Raw genomic sequence first — 26,506 nt, forward strand, 5'->3', positions numbered from 1 at the left:
TTATAAAACGAAAATACACAAGAAACCAAATATGGAGCAAATATAGGGTTGCGAATACCGGGATCCCGGGATTCCCCGGTTTTTAACAATCCCGGGATTAAGCATTTAATCTCGGGATAATTTTTGAAATCGTTTTCAATTGAAAATTTTTTAATTAAATTATTTTTTTTGTTCGATTGCATTAAAATTCGAACTTAACAATTTCGAAATTCTTGTAGTTATGTTTTTGAATAATTGGATTAAAGTTGTTATAACAATTGAAATTGGATTGCAATTACATTCTTAAAAATTTTTGGTGCTTAGTCGCATTTATTCAAGTTTCTGACAATTTTTATCTCGAATAGACGTTATCTGTTTGTGACTATTTTAAAGTACAAGTTTTAATAAAAAATAAAATTGCTGGTTTTTTGAACAGTAAATTTTCTAAAATTATAATGGCTTCGTACATGGAATATGACAAAAAAAGTAATTCTGCTGTTTGGAAACATTTTTTAAGAGAAGAAAAAGGGCAAACAGCAATGTGTAAGTCTACTGACTGCAAAAAAATTTTAAAAATTGGAGGTGGTTCAAAGAAAGGTCTCCATAAGCACTTACTTTCCGTCCATAAAATTAACCTCACACCAACTACTATTTCAGTAAACACACGAAATGAACCACCAATAAAAAAAAAAAAAACGTTAACCAATTATTTTCCGAGAAGGAAAATCACTTCCTGCTACACTTGCACGATTAACAGCCATTGATGGGATTTCGTTCAACGTGATATGCCGTTCTAGTGATATACGTGCAGGTCTTATAGCTACAGGATTCAAAAGTTTATCCACAACAGTCAACACTGTGCGTAAAATGGTTGTAGATTACAGCAAAAAATAAGGAGTTTTTTTATTACTGAAATAGCTAGCAAAAAAAAACCTGAATTCGGTGTAGGAGAAAGATTTTCTTTATCTTTTGATGAATGGACATCATGGCGTAACCGTTGCTACATGAATATTAATTTACATGCACGAAATTGTCAGTTCTGGAGCTTAGGCTTAATTCGTATAACGGGATCAATGTCTGCAGATAAGTGTATTGAGCTATTAGAACAAAAGCTTGCACAACAGGAACTTGATTTGAGAAAAGATATTGTTGGTATTATGACTGACGGAGCTAGTGTGATGAAAAAAGTTGGGAGAATATTACCTGTAAATCAACAGTTATGTTTTGCCCATGGTGTGCAACTGGCCGTTATTGAAGTACTATATCAAAAGCAGGATATAGAAAGAGAAATAGATCAGCAATTCGACGAAGACGAACAATCAGATATAGAAGACGATTTTTCAGAGAGTAACTCTTGCGAGGATGATGATTTTTCTGACAACGATAAACTTGTTGATCTTGATGCTAGTCATAATTGGCATCGAGGAAACGAATTTGATGTTACTGAGGTAAATTGTGGTCCAGTGATCAAAAAGATACGAAAAGTAATAGTAATGTTTAGACGATCACCAAAAAAAAACAATATCTTGCTGAAGTATGTTGCGGCTGAATTTGGGAAGCAAATAGCTCTAGTTAAAGACTGCAAGACAAGATGGAATAGTCTTTTGTCAATGCTTCAACGCGTCTATTTATTAAAAAATTGTATACAAAAGGCATTAATAGATATAAGTCTACCGGAAGGTGAATCTTTGGCTTTACCTAATATTAAGCTTAAAACTGTATCTGCTATCATTAATGCGCTACTTCCAGTAAAAACAACAGTTGAGGCCCTTTGCTGTCGGGATGCTAATTTGTTTACAGCCGATGTTGCCATAACTTTTATGTTAAAAAAACTTAAAGATGCTAACAACGTTATAAGTCAAAAGTTGCATTCATCTCTCGTTCTTCGAATGCAACAAAGGCGTACCGATGCAAGTGGGATCCTTCAGTATCTGCACAATGGTAGAACCAACATTCAGTCCGAATCTGAAATAGAGCTAGTAACAGTTCCGACTTTAATAAAATGTCGCAAATTAATAGTTGAGTTACTTGAAAGACTAGACGCTACAAATCCAGCTACATCATTAACAGCTAATAAGTCTGAATCAGAAGTTGAACTTTCTGTTTCAAATGAGGCACTACTCGAAATTGTTTCTGATTCCTCTGACTCTTCATCTGAATCTATTTCTTTTGCTCTTAAAAAAACCAAAAGAATCACAGACGAACTTAAGATAATAAAGATATAAAAATAAAGATATAAAAAAAGCACATTTGCCCAGCATACCAACTCGATGTGAGACGTTATCGATAAAAATTCAAAAGGAAATGGTGTTGTTTGAAAATGGAGGAACACGTGATGATTTTTTGCAAAGAGCGTATGATTTTTTAATGACTATTAAGCCTACCAGTGTGGAATCAGAACATGCTTTTTCTGCGGCCGGACATTTTGCAACAAAAATAAGAAGTCGTCTGGGGGATGAAACTTTGGATGTGCTCTGCTTCCTCAAAACGTATTTTAAGAATAATCAAAAATAATTGCATACGTATATTACATCTACAAAAACAACGTCTTTATAATTTAATAATTAACTATGTATAATATTAACAAACCTAAGAACTTCCTTGAAATTTGTAAGTTTTTTCTAAACATACTTTAAATGTCTTATTAATTTCCTTAAAATTTTTGTAAAATAATATGTTAAAATCTTTCAAAAACAGATATTTCAAAATCCCGGGACCCCGGGAATAGGTAAATGTAATCCCAAAATCCCGGGATTTTAAATATAGCACGGGATTACAAACCCTAAGCAAATATGAAAAAAATACGATTACAAAAAAAAAATTCTAAAAATATTGACATTTACCTTGTGCTCAAGCAGCAAAAAACCCCGGAAAATGCGCTAAATTGTTTCCAAATTACTCGGCTTTGAGCGCAAGGTAAATCTCAATATTTTCTGAAAACAAAATTTCTTATGTGATAATGACCCAAATTTTTTTTAGATTGTTATGTATTCCGGTTTTTTCATAAATGTTGTTTAAGTTAAAAAAAAAGATTTTGGAAAAAAATAACTATGGGCAAATACGCGATAAAGTTTTGTTTTTTTGACTAAATTTTGCGAAACTTTATTTTATTTTAAACAACAAATACGAAAAAAGCAGAATACACAATAATCTAAAAAAGAAATCGGACCATTATAATCAAATTAAAAATTTTTTTTTTTACAAAATATTGATATTTACGTTGCGCTCAAAGTCAAATAATTTGGGGACAATTCGGGGCATTTTTCGAGGTGTTTTGCCGCTAAATTTATTTATTTTGTCAAAAAAAGTTTTACTGTTGTGTTAATGTGATTTCAATAATTATATAATTGCATAAATGTTGTTTTTGTTTTTTTTTATCGATTCTATTCTTGTAAAGATGTAGATTTTAATTTTATATTTTAAAGATTCTCTGCAGCTAAGATCGCAAAAACGCATTAACGTCCGTAAGGTAGCAGAGGCGCTCGGGGATCAATTAAAACGAATGCCAATGCATGCAAAACGCGCAGTAATCAAGGCAGAAGTCAGACTAATAGGCATACTTAGTCGGGCACTAAAGAAGGTTAGTATTGCACCTGAATCTATTGGTAATGATAATTCTGACTAAAACGCCTTTGATGATATTTGCAACGATGATATTTCGTTTACCAAAGACAGTTATTAGAGGCAAAATGTACGCAGATTATATTATTACTAAGTTAATTATTTTTTTCGTTATAATAAACTTCTGAATTAAATGCTTTTTTCTGAACGTCATCAATAAATTTTATATGAAATTTGAAATATATATGAGGAGGAGGGAGGAGGGTAATCAGGTGCGATCGACCCCCCTTTATTTGCATATTCTCTTTATTTCAAACAACTTTTATATGTAAAATTAAGAAAAATTTATATTTACTATTATAATCTGCCTTTTTTATAAAAATGTTCTAAAAATAAATATTTATATATATATATATATATATATATATATATATATATATATATATATATATATATATATATATATATATATATATATATATATATATATATATATATACATACATAACTCATAAAAGACTTATTATTAATGTTAATTACAATATCGTAAATCTAAATACGTTTTAACGTTTTATATAAATAAAACCTTATTAATTTTTTTTTATTTAACTAGTGCAACATTTCTTTTGTTTTTATTACCCACAAACAAAAATGTGTTTATAATGTCAATTTTGACAATCTCTTGCATCCTGTATAAAAATTCTTTTTGTAAAAAAATTCTTTATGGCGAAATACATACATACATATCATTAATTGGATAAACTCTGTCAAGTAAAATACCAAAAACCCAAACCTCATTTTATGATTTTTTGATACCTATTGATAATGATACCTGCTCTGAAGAATTATCGGCCGAACTATCATTTGATGAGTTTAAGAAAGCTTTCAAATCTTTACAAAAAAAAAGCATCTGGTGCAGATGAAATAAACGGAAATGTTGTTATAGATTGATACGAACAATTAAAAAATATTCTTTTTAAAATTTTCAGAGCATCTATTCATCAAGGTATTTTTCCTGAGAGTTACAAACTCGCCAAGGTTACCCCTATCCATAAAGAAGGCCACAGATTAATTATCGTCTTATCTCTGTTCAATTTATATTTTCCAAAATTTTAAAAAGAATTATCTTCAACAGGGTATATAATTACATAATTACAATAATTTACTTCATAACAATCAGTGTGGTTTCAGAAAAGGGAGTTCAACTGAACAAGTCATTCTTCAATTTATACATAACATCTATGAATCTATTGAAAAATCTCACTGTACACACGGTGTTTTTATTATATATGATGATCGACCTATCAAAGCTTTTGATACGGTCGATCATCCCATCTTAATCCAAAAAAATTAGATATTATGGTTTAAACAATAGAATCTTAAAATAGTTTGAAAGCTATTTAACAAATCGAAAACAGCTTGTGTATAGTAACGATGGTTAGCAAAGTGAACCCCTGAGCATAACCTGTGGTTATCCACAAGGTTCTATTCTCGGACCACCACTGTTTTTAATCTATGTAAACGATTTAAACCAAGCTTCCAAATTGAAAAGTATAATGTTTGCTGATGATACTAATCTTTGCTTATCCCTTACTTACTGGTATTTATGAAGTCTTTTCAACTACAAACAAAGAACTCAGTCACATTTCTAATTGGTTTAAAGTTAATAAACTAACTTTAAATATTAACAAAACAAAATGGATTATTTTTCACTTTTCTGCAAAAAAAAGTTTTTTACCAAATGATATGCCTCAATTTTAAATTGATGAAACTATAATAAAAAGAGTTACTGTTATAAAATTTTTAGGTGTTTATCTTGATGAGAATATTACTTGGAGAAAATATATTAATCATGCAAGCGCCAAGAATTCCAAAAATATTGGCATTTCATACAAAGCCCGAAATTATCTAAACAAAAAAACTTAATCCAACTCTATTATTCATTTAAACACAATTATATAAATTATGCAATCATCGCCTGCTCAACGCGGTTCATGCATGTACTGGAAAATACACGAATTTTGCGTTTTAATAAAAAGGTTATGTTTCACTGCATTTTTTTAACCCGAATAATTTTTAGAAAAAATTTATTTTTTTTCTCCTAGCGCTTTAGTTTGTCTAAAATCAAATAAAGTTAAATTTTTTTTAAATTACTCAAGTTTAGATATAAAATTTTGCTTTATAGTTGATGGACCATATTTTGGTATAAAATAGTGCTGCTCTCAATGAAGATAAAACATTAAACCGAGAAAACAACTTTTTCAAACAAGTTTTAAGTTATATGTTTAATTTCTAACCAGTCATATGTCCGCAAACATATTAAAGGTTGAAAAAAATTAGTTATTTCAAGTTTAAAATCTGTTTTTTCCATTTTATATGAAAGTTTTTATTAATGTGAGTGTGAAGAACACACAAATTGACATACGACTAGTTAGACTTTTAAAGTTAAACCTCTTAAGGTTTATTTAAAAGTCTAAGCGCAAAATTCAAACATTACTGTGATGTGAGCCATCCCTATTTTATAATGCCATAAAACTATTTTACGAAAATTCCGGTCTTTAAATTATCATGGATTAATATATATATTTTATTTGAATATATATATTTTTTATTTTTTTGTAGAAAATATATATACATATTTTCATACTCCATCGCAAAAGATATGTTAAGTTTTAAACAGTATATATAGATATTGTTTAAACTTAACATATCTTTTAAAACTTAACATATCATATTGTTTATAAACAAATGTTGCAAACCGGAAAAAAAAATATTTGTTATCACCGAGAACAAGCAATGCAAAAAAGTTTGAGAACTTGCATTAACGGCGTTGAGTAGGGAAGTACGGAGAAAAGTAAATTACAACATCTTTATCACCGTCAGAAACATGCAATCAGCGTAGTTAATTATGCGGACCGCTTTTCACATTCAAAATATTTTTTTGATTATATGAAGGTACTATATGTTTATAAACAAAGTTTATAAACATATAGTACCTTCTTTTGTAGAACAAAGTTCAATCAATTTTGTACCCCACCTTTGGAACAAAATAGTATTACCAAATTTCGATCCTTCTATTACTCTTCCTGATTTTAAAACTAAATTTAAAAAAATTCATTTTCTCTAAGGACAAAATTCTAAAATACTCTCTCTCTCTCTCTCTCTCTCTCTCTCTCTCTCTCTCTCTCTCTCTCTCTCTCTCTCTCTCTCTCTCTCTCTCTCTCTATATATATATATATATATATATATATATATATATATATATATATATATATATATATATATATATATATATATATATATAACTATATATATATATATAGATATACATATAAAAATACATATTTATATATATATATATATATATTTATATATATACATATACATACATATATATATATATATATATATATATATATATATATATATATATATATATATATATATATATATATATATTTATGTTATAAATAAACAATTTTACTTATTAAGGTTTCGATGATAAGATCATTATGATCTACTTTCGGAAACCTAGTTTTATATTGTTTGTACGCTGAATTGTATTAACTACGTAAGTGTATTACGACTTATATTATTATGTATCACGACTAACATGGTAAACTGAAAAGTTAAACTGAAAAAAAAAACAGAAAGTCTTACTTAAGGCCAGCGGTAATATGTTCTGAAAGCTTCAGCAACGCTTTTTAAATAAACACTTAACCATTCAAAAGGCTGGTAAGCTGCTCACCCTCGAGACTAATGCTCTTCAAAAACCACTTGGCTTCAAGTTCATAAAGCTTCGGTAATCATTTGGTCATCTCTCTGCTCAAAGCTGACTGCGAGGCTAACAACTTCCCTTCCTTTTGCTCCAAGAGGAACCGTAAACGTAATAACTTGAGCTTTGTCAAGTAAATCATCCTGGTTTGCAACCAGATTACCATAAAGTTTTAAACAAGCTTTCAACAAAACTATTTGTCACAATGCAGCTTGCATCTGATTCAATAAAGATCTTTGAGCGTGAATACACTTTTTGGTGGCATGCCTGTGGGTTTGGGTAGGCGTTTCCGGCGGCCTGATAGTGATTCGGAAATATTATTTTCAACAGGAATGTCACCTTGTGCTTTACGGGCATCTTTAGAGACGATTTGGTCAAACTACTTAGTCTCACGGTCACAGAGCTACGCGTGCCTAATATGAACTAAAAGTCTCTAAAACAAATTTCCTGGAATTTTTTGAGAAAGACTCGGAGGGTCATACGCCCAGAACACCTCACCGCAAACATAAATAGCTGGTCCAGCATGACGCATAGTGCAAGCCATTTCTTGCATTCGCGTAAACAGCCTTCAGCAGCTTAACTTTTAACAAGTTCAAGGCTTGTTGCAATACGGTAAAGATTTGCCATAGTTAGATTTTTCCAATGTGTTTTTAATTGGTCATATTTTTTTGGTAAAATTCAGGTCGAGAGATTTCGATGGTTTGTTTTTTGGTAGAATTAGTTTTAACAAAAGCTCATATTTTGGTGGAAGCTTTGATTTTGAGGCGGACTGAGTTGATACTGGTAAACTAATCATCTAATTTTGTTTGCACCTGAAGAGGAGCTTTTAAAGATTTCTTTTGCACGAACGTCTGTGCTAATGGTGTTTTTAGTTTAAAGAAATCATCTAACTTTGTTTGCCTTTTTACAGGAAGAGCTAATTTAGATTTCTTTTTTGCTGGAGGCGCTGCGGCTGATTTAGCAGCAGTCAGGTTTTTTAAACCTTCGTAATATTGATCAAAGCCTATTAATTTTCACGGAATAATTCTTTAATATCTTTAAGAGCTTGTTCTGCCAAAAAGTTCATCATTAAAGGAATGAAGAAGATTGTGTTTTAGCGCTTAAAAATTCTCAAATCTTAAGAAATGAAAACATTTTCATACATCCTAAAAAAACTAAATTTAAACAAGTTCAATTTAATGCACTCTATAAAAAGATAAAAAAACTCTACGAACTTTTACTAAATAAAAATAATCTTGAGCAGTCCTATTGACTTGTAAAAGGCAACTGACTACTTAGCCTCGACTTCCCAAAATGCTTCGAAAAAAAACAACAAGCATATATGTCAAATGGAATGAAGCAATCGAAGCAACAAAAATTTAAAACACAAAACTTGAACTTGTCCCAATTTACCGAACTGAATGAAATTAGAAAACGCAATGCAACTACAATAATCATTGGAAACATCAACATCATTAGGAATTAGTTTGAACAACTATAGGAATTAGTTCGAGGCAAAGTTGATATTATATTAATAACAGAAACAAACAACTAGACTTTTTGCCACTCCACCACAATAGAAATAAGATTATCTGATTTCCATAACTTAATATTAACGGTAATGAAATGTAATTTTCCAAAACAACCCAGAAAGATCACTTACCGAAACTATAAATAGTTTGATGATAAAACATTTCGATGTCACCTAATTAAAGAAATAAAGGGAGAAAACCTCCTAAGCAATGATTTAAATACGTTTATAAGTTACCTATTAATGGTATTGAATGAACACGCGCCTCAAAAAAAAAAAAAAAGTATGAAAGAAAAAATCAAGCTCCTCTCCTTACCAAAGAATAAAATAAAGCCATTATGACCAGGTCATGACTTTTGAACCATTATAAAGTGGAGAAATTATATGCATCTAAAATTTCATATAATTGTCAAAGGTACTTTTGCGTTTAGCCTATTAAGAAAAGCCAAAAATTTATTTTAAGAAAATCTTTCAACAAAAAGTTGAAATCACTGATAATAGATTATTTTGGAAAACAGTAAAACCCTGTCTTAAGGAAGTTTTTTCATCAAATGAAAAAATTATATTAGTTGAAAGTGACACTATCAAATCGAATTAAACGACCGTGGCACATATATATTTAATAGCCGCTTCAACGGCTCTGTATTAAATTTGTGTAAAAAGCATATTCCTGAGGTTGCTATTTTAAGCACACCTGGTGGAGGACTTCACTCACTCTAATTTGATACTCAACACACCCAAGTATGCTTGAGATACAGAAATTATATAAAAATTCACCATCTTTTACATTTAAATCAAAAAAAAATCGACGAAATAATAAAATACATATGCGAAATAAAATCTTTAAAGTCAAAGCAAAAATCTGACATATCAACTCCGAATATTGATTGGTGAAGCTCATAAACAATACTATAAATGCCGAGTATCAAGTAAGGCAGTTTAGCTAATTTTATTTAAAAGAGGCCTCCACGAGCTCGGCTGTGGTAGCGAAAGCAAGGTGTCCAAAATAGTAAATGGGAAAAAAAAGCCTTTTGCTATTCATTAGAAAGCAGTTTTCAAAAACAAAATCGCTGAAAACACAGCTGATGAAATTAACTAAAAAATTCTATTAATATCTGTTGAGGAGCGAGCCCGAATTAGTAAAGCTATCTTTAAATTTGAATAACTCGCAATGCAAAATCATTTTTATTGTTAATGATATAATCCTCAACATCTGTTTACTCTGACGCATTTAAACGCATTGATGCGTCCATGCGTAGTAAGCTATACCAAAGATTCCTTTTTTTCCATTTTTTTAAGAGCTGTTATATTTTTTGCCTTTTACAGCCTGGTAAACCTTATTAATTTTCATCTTTTATTTATCATGTATCACGACTAACATTGTAAACTGAAAAATTAAACTGAAAAAAAAACTGAAAATCTTACTTAAGGCCCGCGGCATCCAAACAGGTATTTGAGTCTAATTAACTAGTCAGCGAGTGCGAATTTGCTTTCATCGATTAACTCCGATATGCATTGGTATTTATAAGTTATGCCTGCTAATTCAAGCCGTTTTGAATTATCACTATGTACACTATCATTAACTGCTACTCGCATATGTCTGTCCCACCGGTAACCCATAGATTGAAGAAAGCGAACCATTTATTTCTGGTTCTTTCTCACTGCGAGTAAGATAGCTGTTTTATCCCAAGTGCAGCCCTCGTAAGTTAAAAAGAAAATAATTTCATCGTTTTTGTAGTAGACCGCTCTTGCAAAAGCTTGAATTTGCCAAATAGAACTTTTTTGCTGGCCCTCTGTTAGGGGCTCTTCTGTAAAAATACTCAATATATATATATATATATATATATATATATATATATATATATATATATATATATATATATATATATATATATATATATATATATATATATATATGCTTTTGTGTTCCAATAAAAGTTACACAAGTACTTGTAAGCAAGACCAGGAAAACTTTCCGCGAAAAAAATAAATAATGGCAGTGATAAACTTACAAAGCAGATTTTTAAATTTAGTAGAAAGTAAATTTGGTCAAAAAGATTTGCTTCAACAGCAATTTAACACAGCTCATCAAGCATGGCTAGCTTCAGTAAATACTCGCTTAGGTTTGCTAAACGCAGGTCTTGTAGCTCAGGGGCAATCTGGCAATCATTTAGAATTAAATACCGCTATTAATGCTTATCAACCTGCTTTAGAAGTAAACGCTGATTTTGTTTTGGTATCACCTCTCCCTGAACCAATGTTGTCCCTGAAAACATTGCTCTTTGTTGTGATTACGCCCTTGTAGCATCATCTTTAGTGATTTGCGGACTAGACGCATCTATGCTTTATTAAAAGTAAAAAAAACTTTATCAAAAAAATAGCCTCACAATTTATACGGGCTAACATTTTTTGTTTCTTTACTATAATTTTTTATTTTAAAAGAAAAATAATTAACACTGATGAGCCAACTAAAGCTCCTCCAACAACAAACAAACATTCTTTAGTTTGTTATATATATATATATATATATATATATATATATATATATATATATATATATATATATATATATATATATATATATATATATATATATATATGTATATATATATATATGTATATATATATATATATATATATATATATATACGCAGTATTGGACAAAACATTTGCAACCAACATCGAACAATGCTAAAGAGTGTTCCTGATTTTACATGTCTTAAAAACGAAACGAACTATACTACCACAGCAAACAGTTCAGGAGTCTGGAGTCATAGCATGCCATGACATGAGCAATCAGCTGACAGGTGACAGCACACAGGCAGAATTTCGTTGACAGGTGCCATTTTGCAGCGGACAAAACAAGTGCAACTGTTTTGGTTTGTTTTATTTCCTTAAGTCTGGTCCGTGTCAACGTCACGGAAGTTTTTTAACAATTAAAGGAAGTATCCAGAAGTTTCCAGAAGCATGCAGAAGCTTCCAGAAGTTTCCAGAAGAAGCATCTGGAAGCATCCAGTAGCATCCAGAAATATCCAGAAACATTCAGAAGCATCCAGACGCATCCAGAAGCATCGAAATGAAGCATCTAGAATCTTCCAGAACAGGTTCACACAGGTTCATTTTACTATATAAGAGACATGTAAATTGACATGTAATTCAGTCAGTATGTGGAAGTCAATCAGTCAGTACTATCAAGACAGATTATTGAATTGAGTTTTATCAAAGTGTTTTATCGAAGAACATCAATACAAGAAGTGAAATACAACAAGTGTTTCATTACATCAATACAGTCCACATCCAACCAAGACGTTGTGTTCCACAGATCATTATTGTATCATCACAAGGTTAATGTAACACGGTAAGCCTTGAGAAGCGTGATTATTTATTTTTATTATTTTTATGACTTCAAGTGCTAAGAAAGAACTTTATTAACTAACTAATAAAGAAAATTATTGGCGATTACGTAAGTGGAATGTCACAAAAAAGTATTTGTGATAAATATCTCGTGAAAAAATGGACCGTATCAAGACTATGTTCCAAATATCGTTCTGCGGGAAAGTTGGCAGCAGATAACAAAGGTGGAAGACCGAGTTCCACCACTTCTAGAGAGGATTCTATGATCGTCAGATCCGTCAAGAAGGATCCCTGGATATCATCAGTCGAGATACAAAAGCAATTAGAGCTGTCTGTATTGGACCGAACAATCAGACGACGTGCTGTTGAAGCCGGATTGTTTTCTCGACGCCCAGATAAGAAACCGCTGATTTCACTAAAAAACCAGAAGAAAAGACTCCTGTTTGCTACATCTCATATTGACTGGAATGTGCAGAAATGGCGAACTGTCCTGTTCAGTGATGAATCGAAGTTCAACATCATTGGGAGCGATGGCATTTGCCGTGTACGTTGACCGGCCGGAAAACGCCTCGATTTACGTTACTGCCATAAGACCGTGAAGCATGGTGGAGGCAATGAAATGGTCTGTGGGTGTTTTTCTGCTAACGGTTTAGGTCCAATCGAAATACATCGAAACGATGGAATAATGGACTGTTTCATGTATAAAAATATCCTAAAAGATGTTATGTTACCTCATGCTGAATGGAATATGCCAATAAAATGGGTTTTTCAGCAAGACAACGATCCGAAACACACTGCAAAAGTAGTCAAGCAGTGGTTTCAAGACAACCACCTATCGGTGATGGATTGGCCGCCTCAATCTCCGGATCTCAACCCTATCGAGAACCTGTGGGAGATTGTCAATCAGCAGAAAAAATCGTGAAGGTGTTCGTAATTAGGATCAACTGTTTGAACAAATCAAAAAGGCCCGGGCAGCGATTCCACAAAGTTTCATTGATCACCTGATCGAATCTATGTCTCGAAGATGCAAGGCTGTGATTGACAACAAAGGATTCGCCACGAAATATTGATAGCGAAATACAGCTTGGTCAACATTTTGTCGAGTTGCACTTGTTTTGTCCAGATGGAAATCAACTTTTATTAATACTTTTGATTAATTTATTAATTTTCGTGTACAAATAATGAACTTTGTGATGAATAAAACTTGAAGAACTTTGTTTCTAAACTGTTACATAGTTATTTCTCTAAATTGAAAAAATGCAGCACTTTTATATAAAGAAACTAAATTAGCATTATTTGGTTGCACTCGTTTTGTCCGATACTATATATATATATATATATATATATATATATATATATATATATATATATATATATATATATATATATATATATATATATATATATATATATATATATATATATATATATATATATATATATATATATATATATATATATATATATATATATATATATATATATATATATACACACGGTAAGCCTTGAGAAGCGTGATTATTTATTTTTATTATTTTTATGACTTCAAGTGCTAAGAAAGAACTTTATTAACTAACTAATAAAGAAAATTATTGGCGATTACGTAAGTGGAATGTCACAAAAAAGTATTTGTGATAAATATCTCGTGAAAAAATGGACCGTATCAAGACTATGTTCCAAATATCGTTCTGCGGGAAAGTTGGCAGCAGATAACAAAGGTGGAAGACCGAGTTCCACCACTTCTAGAGAGGATTCTATGATCGTCAGATCCGTCAAGAAGGATCCCTGGATATCATCAGTCGAGATACAAAAGCAATTAGAGCTGTCTGTATTGGACCGAACAATCAGACGACGTGCTGTTGAAGCCGGATTGTTTTCTCGACGCCCAGATAAGAAACCGCTGATTTCACTAAAAAACCAGAAGAAAAGACTCCTGTTTGCTACATCTCATATTGACTGGAATGTGCAGAAATGGCGAACTGTCCTGTTCAGTGATGAATCGAAGTTCAACATCATTGGGAGCGATGGCATTTGCCGTGTACGTTGACCGGCCGGAAAACGCCTCGATTTACGTTACTGCCATAAGACCGTGAAGCATGGTGGAGGCAATGAAATGGTCTGTGGGTGTTTTTCTGCTAACGGTTTAGGTCCAATCGAAATACATCGAAACGATGGAATAATGGACTGTTTCATGTATAAAAATATCCTAAAAGATGTTATGTTACCTCATGCTGAATGGAATATGCCAATAAAATGGGTTTTTCAGCAAGACAACGATCCGAAACACACTGCAAAAGTAGTCAAGCAGTGGTTTCAAGACAACCACCTATCGGTGATGGATTGGCCGCCTCAATCTCCGGATCTCAACCCTATCGAGAACCTGTGGGAGATTGTCAATCAGCAGAAAAAATCGTGAAGGTGTTCGTAATTAGGATCAACTGTTTGAACAAATCAAAAAGGCCCGGGCAGCGATTCCACAAAGTTTCATTGATCACCTGATCGAATCTATGTCTCGAAGATGCAAGGCTGTGATTGACAACAAAGGATTCGCCACGAAATATTGATAGCGAAATACAGCTTGGTCAACATTTTGTCGAGTTGCACTTGTTTTGTCCAGATGGAAATCAACTTTTATTAATACTTTTGATTAATTTATTAATTTTCGTGTACAAATAATGAACTTTGTGATGAATAAAACTTGAAGAACTTTGTTTCTAAACTGTTACATAGTTATTTCTCTAAATTGAAAAAATGCAGCACTTTTATATAAAGAAACTAAATTAGCATTATTTGGTTGCACTCGTTTTGTCCGATACTATATATATATATATATATATATATATATATATATATATATATATATATATATATATATATATATATATATATATATATATATATATATATATATATATATATATATATATATATATATATATATTTATTGATATATATATATATTTATTGATATATGTTGGATATTGCTGGAAATACAACTCTTGTCTGTTTAAGAGTGATTAATATTTTTTTGAAAAAAATAGATCAAATAATATTATTATTAAAATATTTTAAATGAGAAAATACAACTTTATAATGGAACTTGAAGTTTCATGCCATTCGGCAATCATCAGCCATATATATATATATACATATATATATATATATATATATATATATATATATATATATATATATATATATATATATGTATATATATATACATATATATATATATATATATATATATATATATATATATATATATATATATATATATATATATATATATATATATATATATATATATATATATATATATTTATATATATATACATATATTGATATTATATATCAACCTTTGTGAACATGGTTTTATGTTTGCCAATTGTAATCTGATGTCGACCTGCAACAGTTTAAGGTCGGCAATTTATTGCCCAATTTAGTCTTCTTAATTCTGAAAATTTCTTAACTTCTTAATTAACCAACTTGAGTATTCCAGAATGTAAATGTGTGTCAATTTCTTCAGTCAAGCTTACTCTCACTGAGTCAACTGTGACAGAAGACTTTAATACACAAGCTATCTCGCCAGCAATCTGAATTAAACAATAATAAAAAAAAAAGCATACAAACAATTTTAAAAAGGAGAGGATAATTATAGAATAACCCATTAGGATATTGCAGTTTTGAAAAAATAACTACTCACTTTAAAAAGGATTTGTGACTTTGAAACAATATTAGATTTTTTCCAATAAAAATATAAAATCAACACTGGAAAAAAAAAAATCTTACCACTGAACAGTGAGACAGAGTGTGCCAAAATACTAAAAAATCAATATCATCATTGCATGGTGAAAATTTGTCATAATGGTGAAGACATGTTCATTAGAGGAAATATCTAGTTAAAAAAACATTAAATATTAATTAAAGCGTAATTTTATGCGGTTATTTACACGTTAATTTGACTTGTGTTCCAAAACGCTATTTTGCATTTTTTATTTATCAACTTTCTTACGCTACTATTGTTTTAAATTAACTTTATTGACTTTCATTTTAAACTATATTTTAATTAAGAATGTTTTTTTCGCTCAGGCTTTTAAAAACAATTTAACATAAATGTAATCATTACTTTTTATGCATTGAAAACAGACAGTTTTCAATATTTTTTTTGCTACTAACCTTTACTATTAGGTATCAGATAAACTATTCTCCAATATCCTCCAAACATTTGACAATGTAAATCTCATGCTAAATGTATGTAAATAGCCATTCATCATAAATATTTTGCAACTTTTTGCAATAAAAAAAGTTATAACAAAAGATTGGTCTTTGGTTAATGGTCAGTTGATGAGAAATACTGAACATGTAAAAAAGATGTTTTGTACACAAAGAATACCTACAATATCTTTCATTACTGTTATAATTTATAAGTTTTGTAAATATAAATCTAAAAAAGTTTTTTTAATGACAAATACATGCATTGAAAAGTAATATTTTTAATGTTTACACTGATAAAGTTGTCTTTTAATGTTTACACTGATAAAGTTTGTCCATTAAAAATATTTCGTATTTTTCACCAAAATAATTAATTTTTTAATATTTTTTTAAAATTATATAATACATGTTTTTTACTTTATTTATGCATTTTATATATAAATATAACTATTCTAATAAAAAAATTCTAACAAAAAACTCGATTTTTTCCCACTGTGCACTGTCACACTAGAGAAACATGGGTATTTTTCTAAAATTGTTGAAATTCTATCAACTCTGTCAACTGAACATTTATTTACTCAGGTCCTTTTTTAAGTAAATTTAGCATCTAATTTCTAATAACTTTGTTCTGGAGCATTTAATTAGATCAAGTTATAAAAATAAAGGTAAAAGAATGTAAAAAACAAACAAAACTAATTATTAATATTAGATTTACTAATTGAAAACATCTTGTATGATACAAGATGTTTTACATAAGCATGTTACATGCTTATGTAAAAACACGCTTATGTATAACATGCATGTTATTAAATTAAAAAAAAACATATGCACAGTTCACATTTTGGATTGTTCTTTCTCTTATAGCCTCAATTTTATTTGTTTACTAATAAAAAAAGACATTTATTTATTGAGTCCGATCAATAATATGGTTGCCAATTTTTACAAAAGTAACTAAAAAAACAGTTGCCATATAAAAAAGATTATGTAGCTAAGAACTGCAGCCATTTGAAAATCTTTCAAATTTCTAAAAACTTCTGGCATATGCGCACCATAACGCTCGTAATCAACAGTGCCTAATTAAAGGTTTTTGAGGTTTTTGGGCCCTATTAGGTTGGGGGGGCAGACTTTTTAGCTATGCGCTGGCCTACAAAAATTCCTTGATACGTCGCTAGGCAGTATATTCATTTTTGCTTTATTCATTTATTATAAAGTTCACAGCTTTGGAGCTCTTCAAACCGAATGGCACTTATGCTTGTTTCACTTATGCTTGCACTTAACACTTATATTATTTTGCAACTACTTCGCCCTTACAAAAGCTTCACATTTATACTAGATTAGTTTTAAGCAGATTCACAGATATAAAAATCGCACTTATTAAATGCAAATTCTATAGAATTCTTGTATTATATGACTCCTTCTGGTTGGTATTTTAGTCTTAATGGCGATCAAGTGGATTAGACTGTTTGATTACATAAAATCATGAACCCAGGGTCTATCAGATAGTGGAGGAGGGGGAACAGGAGGGGAAATTTAGTGGCTTTAATTATACTGAATTTATGGGTCCCATTCAAAATTTAATAATTATTTTAGGTACACCTGTGAAAAGGAAGGGCCTTTGATATATATATATATATATATATATCTATATATATATATATATATATATATATATATATATATATATATATACAGGGGCGGATTAGGCTTTTGAAAAGGCCCGGGAAATGCTATTATGAAAAAGGCCCACCAAGTGACCTTTTTTTTAAATCGTATTCGTTTGTAACCCCTCACTTTTAAATACTTTTGTAACACTATTGAACAATAAGGACTTGTCAGGAGATGTCATTTAAGTACATGTGTTATATTTGTATTATAAATTCATATTTAAATCACAAAAACTAAAAATCATAAAAACAGTAACTTTTTTAATTCACCACTCGATTTAGCAAGTTCATCAATAATTTCATCGTTGGTTATGCTACTCAATATGTCCTTTTCAATGCACATCATCAACAGTGAGTCCAAGTGATCTTCTGTCAACTGACTTCGCAATCTTGTTTTGACACATTTCAACTTGCTGAAACTCCTCTCACAAACCACTTGGGTAATTGAAATTGTGAGCATGAATTTGTAAGCCCTGTGCAGCATGCAGTAGCTCTTGCCGTAAAGATTATATTTTCGAAGCACATGGTAGCAACAGTAAATGCACGAGCGACACTTCTTTAGATGGCCGCATTTATGGTTGGTGGCGTCATCTTCATTTTCAACCTCATCCTCATCAATCGTGATTTGATCAGAACAATCGTAACTCTCTTCCAATGTTTTTTTTAAAACTGGCCACTTTTTTGCAAAGTCCAACAGCTCAAGCAACAGCTGCGCTTCTTCGCCTAAAATATAAAAAGATAAAGATAATCTTATAAATATTCAAAATAAAGAACAAAAGAGATCTTATCTAATGCTAATTAAAAATTTAATGAAGTTTATTAATTTGGAAAACAAAAATACTTAAGCAATTACTAATAAAATTTAACAAGAAACCAATCAATTATATTTATAAGTAAATTTACACACCTGTTGCCGAAATATGACATGAGATTTTCTGAAGGGCTTTTTTTGGAATATTACATTCCAATAACTCAGAAAATCCGTTGGGGTCAAAACAACTCATATCAGAGTACAGTTCACCGTGTGATGCAAACCGAGTTGACAGACTTCTTAACACTGTGTCTAGAAAACCATTGTGGACCTTTACTTCAAACTTTTTTAAAGGATCTGTAAGTGGATCATCATTTGCTAATTCTCCTGCCATTACTTTTCTTATTCTTTTGCGTACCATTGGCAAATCTGTCTGTATAACACAATCACATTCTTTCTCGTCAAGAATGGTTGCGGACACATTAATGAAATGGTCTGCAGCCACCTTAACTTGATCAAAATTGCGTGATTGAGTCTGAATTTCTGAAATAGTTACTTTAACCATCTCAAACGCCTTTATGAAATTCAATCCAGACGTCTGTAGGTATTTGGACAGTGGTGTGGTTGACTCCATTATTCTTAGATATACAAATCCCGTCAGTACAGTCTTATACTTCAATAAGGACGTTAATAGACACTGCGCATCATAGCGTGCTTCAACACTTAATTTAGTGGAAGAGACTGCTATTTCCAGTACTTGAACGACGTCTGTGTATAATGCTCCTTCACCGTCGCGAAACGTACCAAAAAACTTTTGAAGGGCATCGTGTTTGGACCCCCATGTAGTAGCACCAATAACACTTAGTCGTTTGTGAATGTTTTGGCCATTTTTTTCTTTCATGTGATCAGTCCAAAGGTCCATTCTCAAGTAGGACTCACAAAAAAACATAGCAGCCTTTTGAAGTATACCAAAAAGTGTCATTGAAGCTTCATTACTGCTGGTGGCGTCACATACGACCAGATTTAAAACATGCGCATAACACCATGTGTGAATGTGTCCAGGAGACGCTTTTTCTAAGAATGTAGTAAATCCATTGTATGCCCCGGCCATATTAGACGCGCCATCAGTACTATCTGACACACATTTAGTAATATCAATGCCATTTTGTTCCAAAACATTTGACATCAATTTGCACAGATCACTGCCTTTTCCAGAATGTGAATTGACAACACCAATAAGTCGCTCCTCAACTTTGTCGGTAACGTATCGCAGGACTATCGCACATTTATCCGCTTGTGTTACATCTTGAGTTGTGTCAAGTTGCACTGAGAATCTTCCCGCTTGCTGTACTTCTTCAGCAATGGCACTTTTCATTAATTTAGCGATTCCTAATATAATTTGGTTTACAGTGGATTTGGAAATGAAAGTATTTCTGTTAGCTCTATTTCTCTTATCCTGTTTATCATTCAGCATGCCTTTGTCGATAATTTCCTTCAAATGCGCTTTTAGAATTTCATCGTACTTCGCAACAAGAATCACGATTTCAAGAAATGTTCCATGATCCACTCTGTCGTTAGCCAAAACATTGACGGCTTCGCAACCAGCCTTACCTCGATATGGCATACCACGTTTACCAATCACTTTAACAATTGACACTACTCTGCCCACTATCAATCTACGATGTAAAACTTGCTGTTTTCGTAGACTATATTGCTGACCTTGTACCATATCTAGAATGGTTCGATTAGCAGAGAAATGTAGATAAGCCTCGACACATTCTTAGTGTCTCTTTGACGATTCGTGTTCCACAATACGTTGATGAATATGAGTCCAACTGTTAAAACCTGTTACAAACGAACTTGGTTTCTGCTTCTCATTTCCATGTGCCAAACAAACACTGCAAAACAGGCACTCTCCTTCTTCTGAAAATGAAAGAAGCATACGCTGCATACCATCTTCAGGACGATAATATACCATTTTTGAATTAAAGTGACGTGTTTCAGGCTGATGTGGGTGATATTTATAGAAAGTTGTCAGTTCATTCAGGTGAGGCTTATTAAACCAATCATTCACTCGGGTAGTAGTTTTTTCGTTATCACAAGTAGGTTCAACCATGCTTGAAGAAGCTGTGATGTTTAGAATGAGGATTGGTTGGGTCATTTCATTAGTGTCAGTATGAACGCCATCTTCATCATCAAGGTTTGTTTGGGTCTCTTTAGCAACGTGAGATTGAACCTCATCAACAGGCTCAGCATCAGCATGGTGTTGCAGGGTATTTGAATTCAGTTTAGAAAACATGGATAGTAGATTTTTAGTTGTTTTAGCATCTTCTCGCAGAAGCTTTATGTTTTTCTCACGTAACTTCTCATGTCCACTTTTTCGCTTAGACATCACACCTGTAAAAAAATAAAAAAATAAACATTTGTATTAGCCTTTTAACTGTTACGATTGATTATTTTTAAATAAGTGTTATGAATGGAAGACCTGCAACTGTATTGTTATTTGTGTGAAGTTTGTTAATCTGATTATTTTTAAAGAATATAACTTAAAATTTTAGAATATACTAATTTTAATATTTTTTAAAATAAACCTACATTTTTTTAAACCTACATTATTATTACCTACATTATTATTAAACCTACATATTTATTAAAATAAACCTACATCTTCATTAATAATAAATCATTCATATTTATTTTTATAAACTGTAGGGGTTTCTTGTTAGTATTATATATACTATATAAAATATAAATAGATTACTTTTAATTTTTAAATAGTAAAATACCGTATCAATAAAAAACCAATGTTTATATAAATACCTAATTACTTTTTTTGTTAGATATTTTATATTATATTTATAATATGGTTTTGATTTAGAAAATGTTTATTGAAATAATAAATTATAAAAGAAGCGTTACATTAAATTAAAAATTCTATATAAGATATGTTTATTGAAATAATAAATTATTTAACGCGTTTTTATTTAACTCGTTTTATTTAAACAATAATCTATAGTGAAAACAAAGTTGAATAAAGCAAAATCTGAAGTAAATTTCAAATCCCAATTTTTTATTACTATTCTAGAAATTTATTAAAAAAATTAAAGAAAATACGTTTTTAGATATTTTAAAATTTTAAAATGTTGCATTGCTGACGGCCCACCGGGAAATGTCCCGGTGTCCCGGTGGCCTAATCCGCCCCTGTATATATATATATATATATATATATATATATATATATATATATATATATATATATATATATATATATATATATATATATATATATATATATATATATATATATATATATATATATATATATATATATATATATATATATATATATGGGCCGGCGCAAGTAGGTGTCACATGGCGGGGAGGAGGGGGTCCTTTACAGCTGACTTGTCAAAAATGGTCAAATTTGCCGACTAAATGAACAAATAAATCATTGATGGAGGGGTGTCACACCCCTCTCCCCCTTCCCACCTTTCCCCCTCCCTCCCTCCATCGCGCTGGACTTATTATTATTCCTATTTTTATAATATTATTATGAAATTACAAAATTAGGAATAATGTTTTTTATTGAAATATCCTTAAATAAGAAGTTCTTAAAACAAGATGGAAGTTCTTAAAATAAGAACAAAAATTCTTGACCTAGAATCTTGGATTTTGCTGTGTACTTAGGAGGGGCGATTGATTCAGAAAGCCATTTTTTATCCATAAGCATTTGACGCGTTGCTTTATCTGCAAGTAGGAGTAAAAACACTTTTTCAATATCTTTTATGTCAAAATTTAAGAAAAGTTTGACTAGAAACTTTAAATTTCTCAGCGAGAGACTAAAGTATATTGCTAGTCCTCCACTTATAAAGCTATAATATGCAATATCGAGAGCAGGGCGCATATAGTCGCCTCCAGTTGATCCACCTGATGACATTTTTAATTTTAACATTGATGATTTAATATTAAACATTGGTAACGGCGAGTCGTAGCTAATTGTTAATAATTAAAATAATAACTCCTTACATGCATTACAATTACATTCATTACATTACATGCATTACATTACAAAAAAATAAATTAAAAAAAAGTTATTGAAACTTCACTGATATAAACTACATCAAAGAGTATTTATCGAGTTAAAAGCAAATCATATATACATACACCTTAAAATTGCTTCCACTGGTAATTGCTAAAAATGGTGACACAAAAACAGCTTAAAGACGCTCTGGAAAACGCTAATAAAATTGCCAAAGAAGAGCTTAAACAAGCTCTTCATGTCATTAAATCACTTACTGCCAGAATTGATGAACTTACTAATAGAATTGATTTGCAGGATATTGAAATAAAGTCCCTGAAAGATAGCAAAAGTAGTGAAAAACCTTTGTTATCTAAATTAGTTGAACAAGTCAGCGAACCCGGTACATTAGCAAACGTAACTAGTGAGCGCGCTCATAAAGCATAATAAGGACGTGACTAATAGAGAGAAGAGAATTGTTGTGTTTGGTATATCTGAATCTGTAAAAACTCAACCAAGCGATATAACTTAAGATGAGTAACACCGCGGAATTCAAAAAGGTTATGGCAACCCTAAATAAATCAGTCAATATAGTTAGAGTTGAACGTTTCAAAAAAATAAGAACTTTAATTCTGGTAAACCTACTCCTCTTATAATTGAAGTTGATTCGGTATCTATCAGAAGCGACATTATAGCATCGGCAAAACAATCAGCATCGGGCAATTTTTAAGATATATTTATACGCCCTGACCGCACAGCAGCAGAACAAAGTGAGTTTAATAAATTAAACTCAGAAAGAAAAGCAGCTAATTCTGACCTTGACAAGCTTGGAAAACTTGGCAAGCCCTTTAGATTTGTCATCCGCAGCGATAAATTGCGATGCATTGATGTCTCACAGGAACTTGAAATCAATTGACGTAAAAAGCATCCTTTCATCAAATGGAGAGATGCACAAGTAGCCAGAATTGCAAAAACACAATGTATCAAAATTTTTGCCTGCGAATATTTATTTAAATGCATTAAATACAAAAATAAAATCTGCTAAATCTAACCCTAAAAATACATTTTTAAAATGTTTTTATACTAACGCAACTTCCCTTAATCCGGATAAAATAAACGAATTATCTGCACTTTGTGACATAAACATGTATGATTTAGTCTTTATTTCTGAGACATGGTTTACTGAAATATCTGCTTCTCAATTGAACAACTACTCACTAGTAAAGAAAAATCGAATTAGTCACGGTGGAGGTGTTGTTATCTACATCAAGCGTGATCTAATTGTGAATGAGGTATCTGATCGTTATCTAAGAGAGAGATCTTAAACAACAGCAACTCCGAGCAAATATGGTGTGAAATTAGAATCGGTAACAAAATTGTTCTTATTGGTTGTGTCTATAGACCACCTTTATCGCAAGTAAATGATATAAATTAAACAATTATATTGGCTAAGCAAGCTGTTGATAGAAAAGCGTATAGTTGTATGTTACTAGCAGGTGATTTCAACTTTCCGGATATCAAATGGAACTATGATGACAGGATCGAATTACTAAGTGGTCAAAATAGTGCGGCAAGTGTTTTTCTTGATACTTTGGCTAATCATAACCTTGAACAATTAATTGATTTCTGAACATTCGAAGCATCTAATGGTAAAGCAAAAAACATTTTAGATTAAATTATTACAGACTTATCAACAAGAGTAATCAACTTATCTAGCTCTCTGCCGTTAGGTAATTCGTCGGTATTTGAAAATAAAAACACTAATGAGTGCTATGAACTTTTATGCAATAAATATAATAAACTCAGCAAGCAATTTATTCCGTTAAAAAAGTCCATACCACTCGTAATGCACCGTGGATGAATAAGGAGGTACTGGCTATGATAAAGCAAAAAAAACAACTGGGCAATTACTTATCTGTGACTAACTGGCGATCAGCGACACTGATTCGTGAATATAGGAAACTAAGAAGTCAAGTGCAGAAAGCATGTAAACGTCGTGTTCGAGTATTTGAAGCACAACTAGCATCAGATAAAAATAATCCTAAAAGGTTGTACGCTTATGCTAAGGCGCAACAGAATGTTCATGTATCTATTAGTGCTATATCTAATGCAAAAGGTGAAACGTTAACAGAGGGAATACATATCGCTAACAGACTTAACGAACACTTCAAATCAGTTTTTGTTGATGATAGTAAAAGTAGTCAGTTACCTATTTTTGAGAGAAGGCATTATCAAGAAGACTTAGTCGATATAATTACTAATTTTGAAGCGACGCTAGCTTATTTAAAAGGTTTAACCCAAATAAATCTATTGGTGCAGATAACATTAGTCCAAAAGTACTTAAAGAATGCGCAGCTCAAATGACTTACCCTCTTACTTTACTTTACAATAAAGCACTGTCCGAAGGCTCAACACCTACAGCTTGGAAAAAGTCACACGTCACACCGTTGTTATAAAAAGGAAGTCTTCTTGATGCCGTTAATTACAGACCAGTGTTTCTCACATCAGCTCCATGTAAAGTAATGTAAAAGATTATCAGGAAACAGATAACTAAATATCTCGAAAAAACGAGCTGCATCTCACATAATCAACATGGATTTATGTCTAAAAAAGATGCGCGTCTAACTTATTGGAGAGTGTCGACTACATTACGAAAGCGTTAAGTAAAAGAAATTTTGTCGATATTGCATTTTTGGACTTCGCGAAAGCATTTGATAAAGTTTCTCACCGTAGACTACTTCATAAATTGAAAGCATATGGGATTAATGGCAATGTTCTAAAATGGATTGAGTCATTTTTGATTAGTAGAAAACAGCGAACTGTTTTAGGTGAACACTCTAGCTACTGGACCGATGTTCTAAACTGTTACTAGAAATAAGACCTGAGTTTCACGATGCTGATTGCCTGATCGTCCAAAATGATTTAAACATTGTCACAGAATGGTCAAAGGAATGGCTAATGGAGTTAAATGTTCCAAAATGTAAAGTTATGCACCTTGGTTATGGAAATAGTAATCATGAATATGTAATGAATGATAGAAATGCATCACTTACGTATGTAAGGCCGCACCTGGAATTCTCTATTCCGGTATGGTGTCCTTACTTAAAAGGTGACATCAAAGAAATCAAAAAAATTCAGCACAAAGTACCTCATGATTTAATAGGATTACCTTACGCTGAAAGGTGTTGGCGGCTCAATTTTATTACTTTGGAAACTCGCAGGAGACGTGGCGATTTAATCCAACAGTTTATGCTAGAAAACGGTTTTGAGAGTATCAATTGGCATAATCCATCAATTCGCAGATCATCTTCCAACGTTCTAATGCGTGAATTCAAAAGGTTCCGTCAGTTAACGCATTTAAGAATAGAATTGACAAGTATTTTTTTTCTACAGCTGCAAACAGTACATCTTTTACTGAAGATGAGCTGCACGTTTATTAATTAATTCGTGCTTTAGCAGCTACAAATATTGGCTTTTTAGATACTATTTGTCATGGATGTGAACTTTAATTAAATGAAAGCAATCTTTTTTCCCTTTTTCCCAATTTTGATATCAACTTCCTTGCTATGAAATAACAATTGCTTTTTTTTACTTAAAGTTTATATTTCACAAACCATAAATTTTTGTATAATTTGTAGGTTTTGTTAGTTTGTTTTTTAATTATTTGTCATTCTATCTACGA

The 26,506-nt window shown here is 31.2% G+C and overlaps 1 protein-coding gene across 1 annotated transcript; it reads right to left on the reverse strand.

The window, feature by feature from the left end:
• Positions 1-18,238: 18,238 nt before the first annotated feature.
• LOC136076713 (uncharacterized) lies at positions 18,239-20,535 on the reverse strand. Its single transcript, XM_065790083.1, has 2 exons — positions 18,963-20,535; positions 18,239-18,778 (listed from the first exon to the last, which is right to left on the reverse strand). The coding sequence occupies exons 1-2, from the start codon at positions 20,533-20,535 to the stop codon at positions 18,297-18,299; spliced, it is 2,055 nt and encodes a 684-aa protein (XP_065646155.1). The 3' UTR covers positions 18,239-18,296.
• Between the last annotated feature and the right edge of the window lie 5,971 nt (positions 20,536-26,506).

The sequence above is a fragment of the Hydra vulgaris genome, chromosome 02 (genome assembly GCF_038396675.1).
Source record: "Hydra vulgaris chromosome 02, alternate assembly HydraT2T_AEP".
NCBI classification, from domain to species: domain Eukaryota; kingdom Metazoa; phylum Cnidaria; class Hydrozoa; order Anthoathecata; family Hydridae; genus Hydra; species Hydra vulgaris.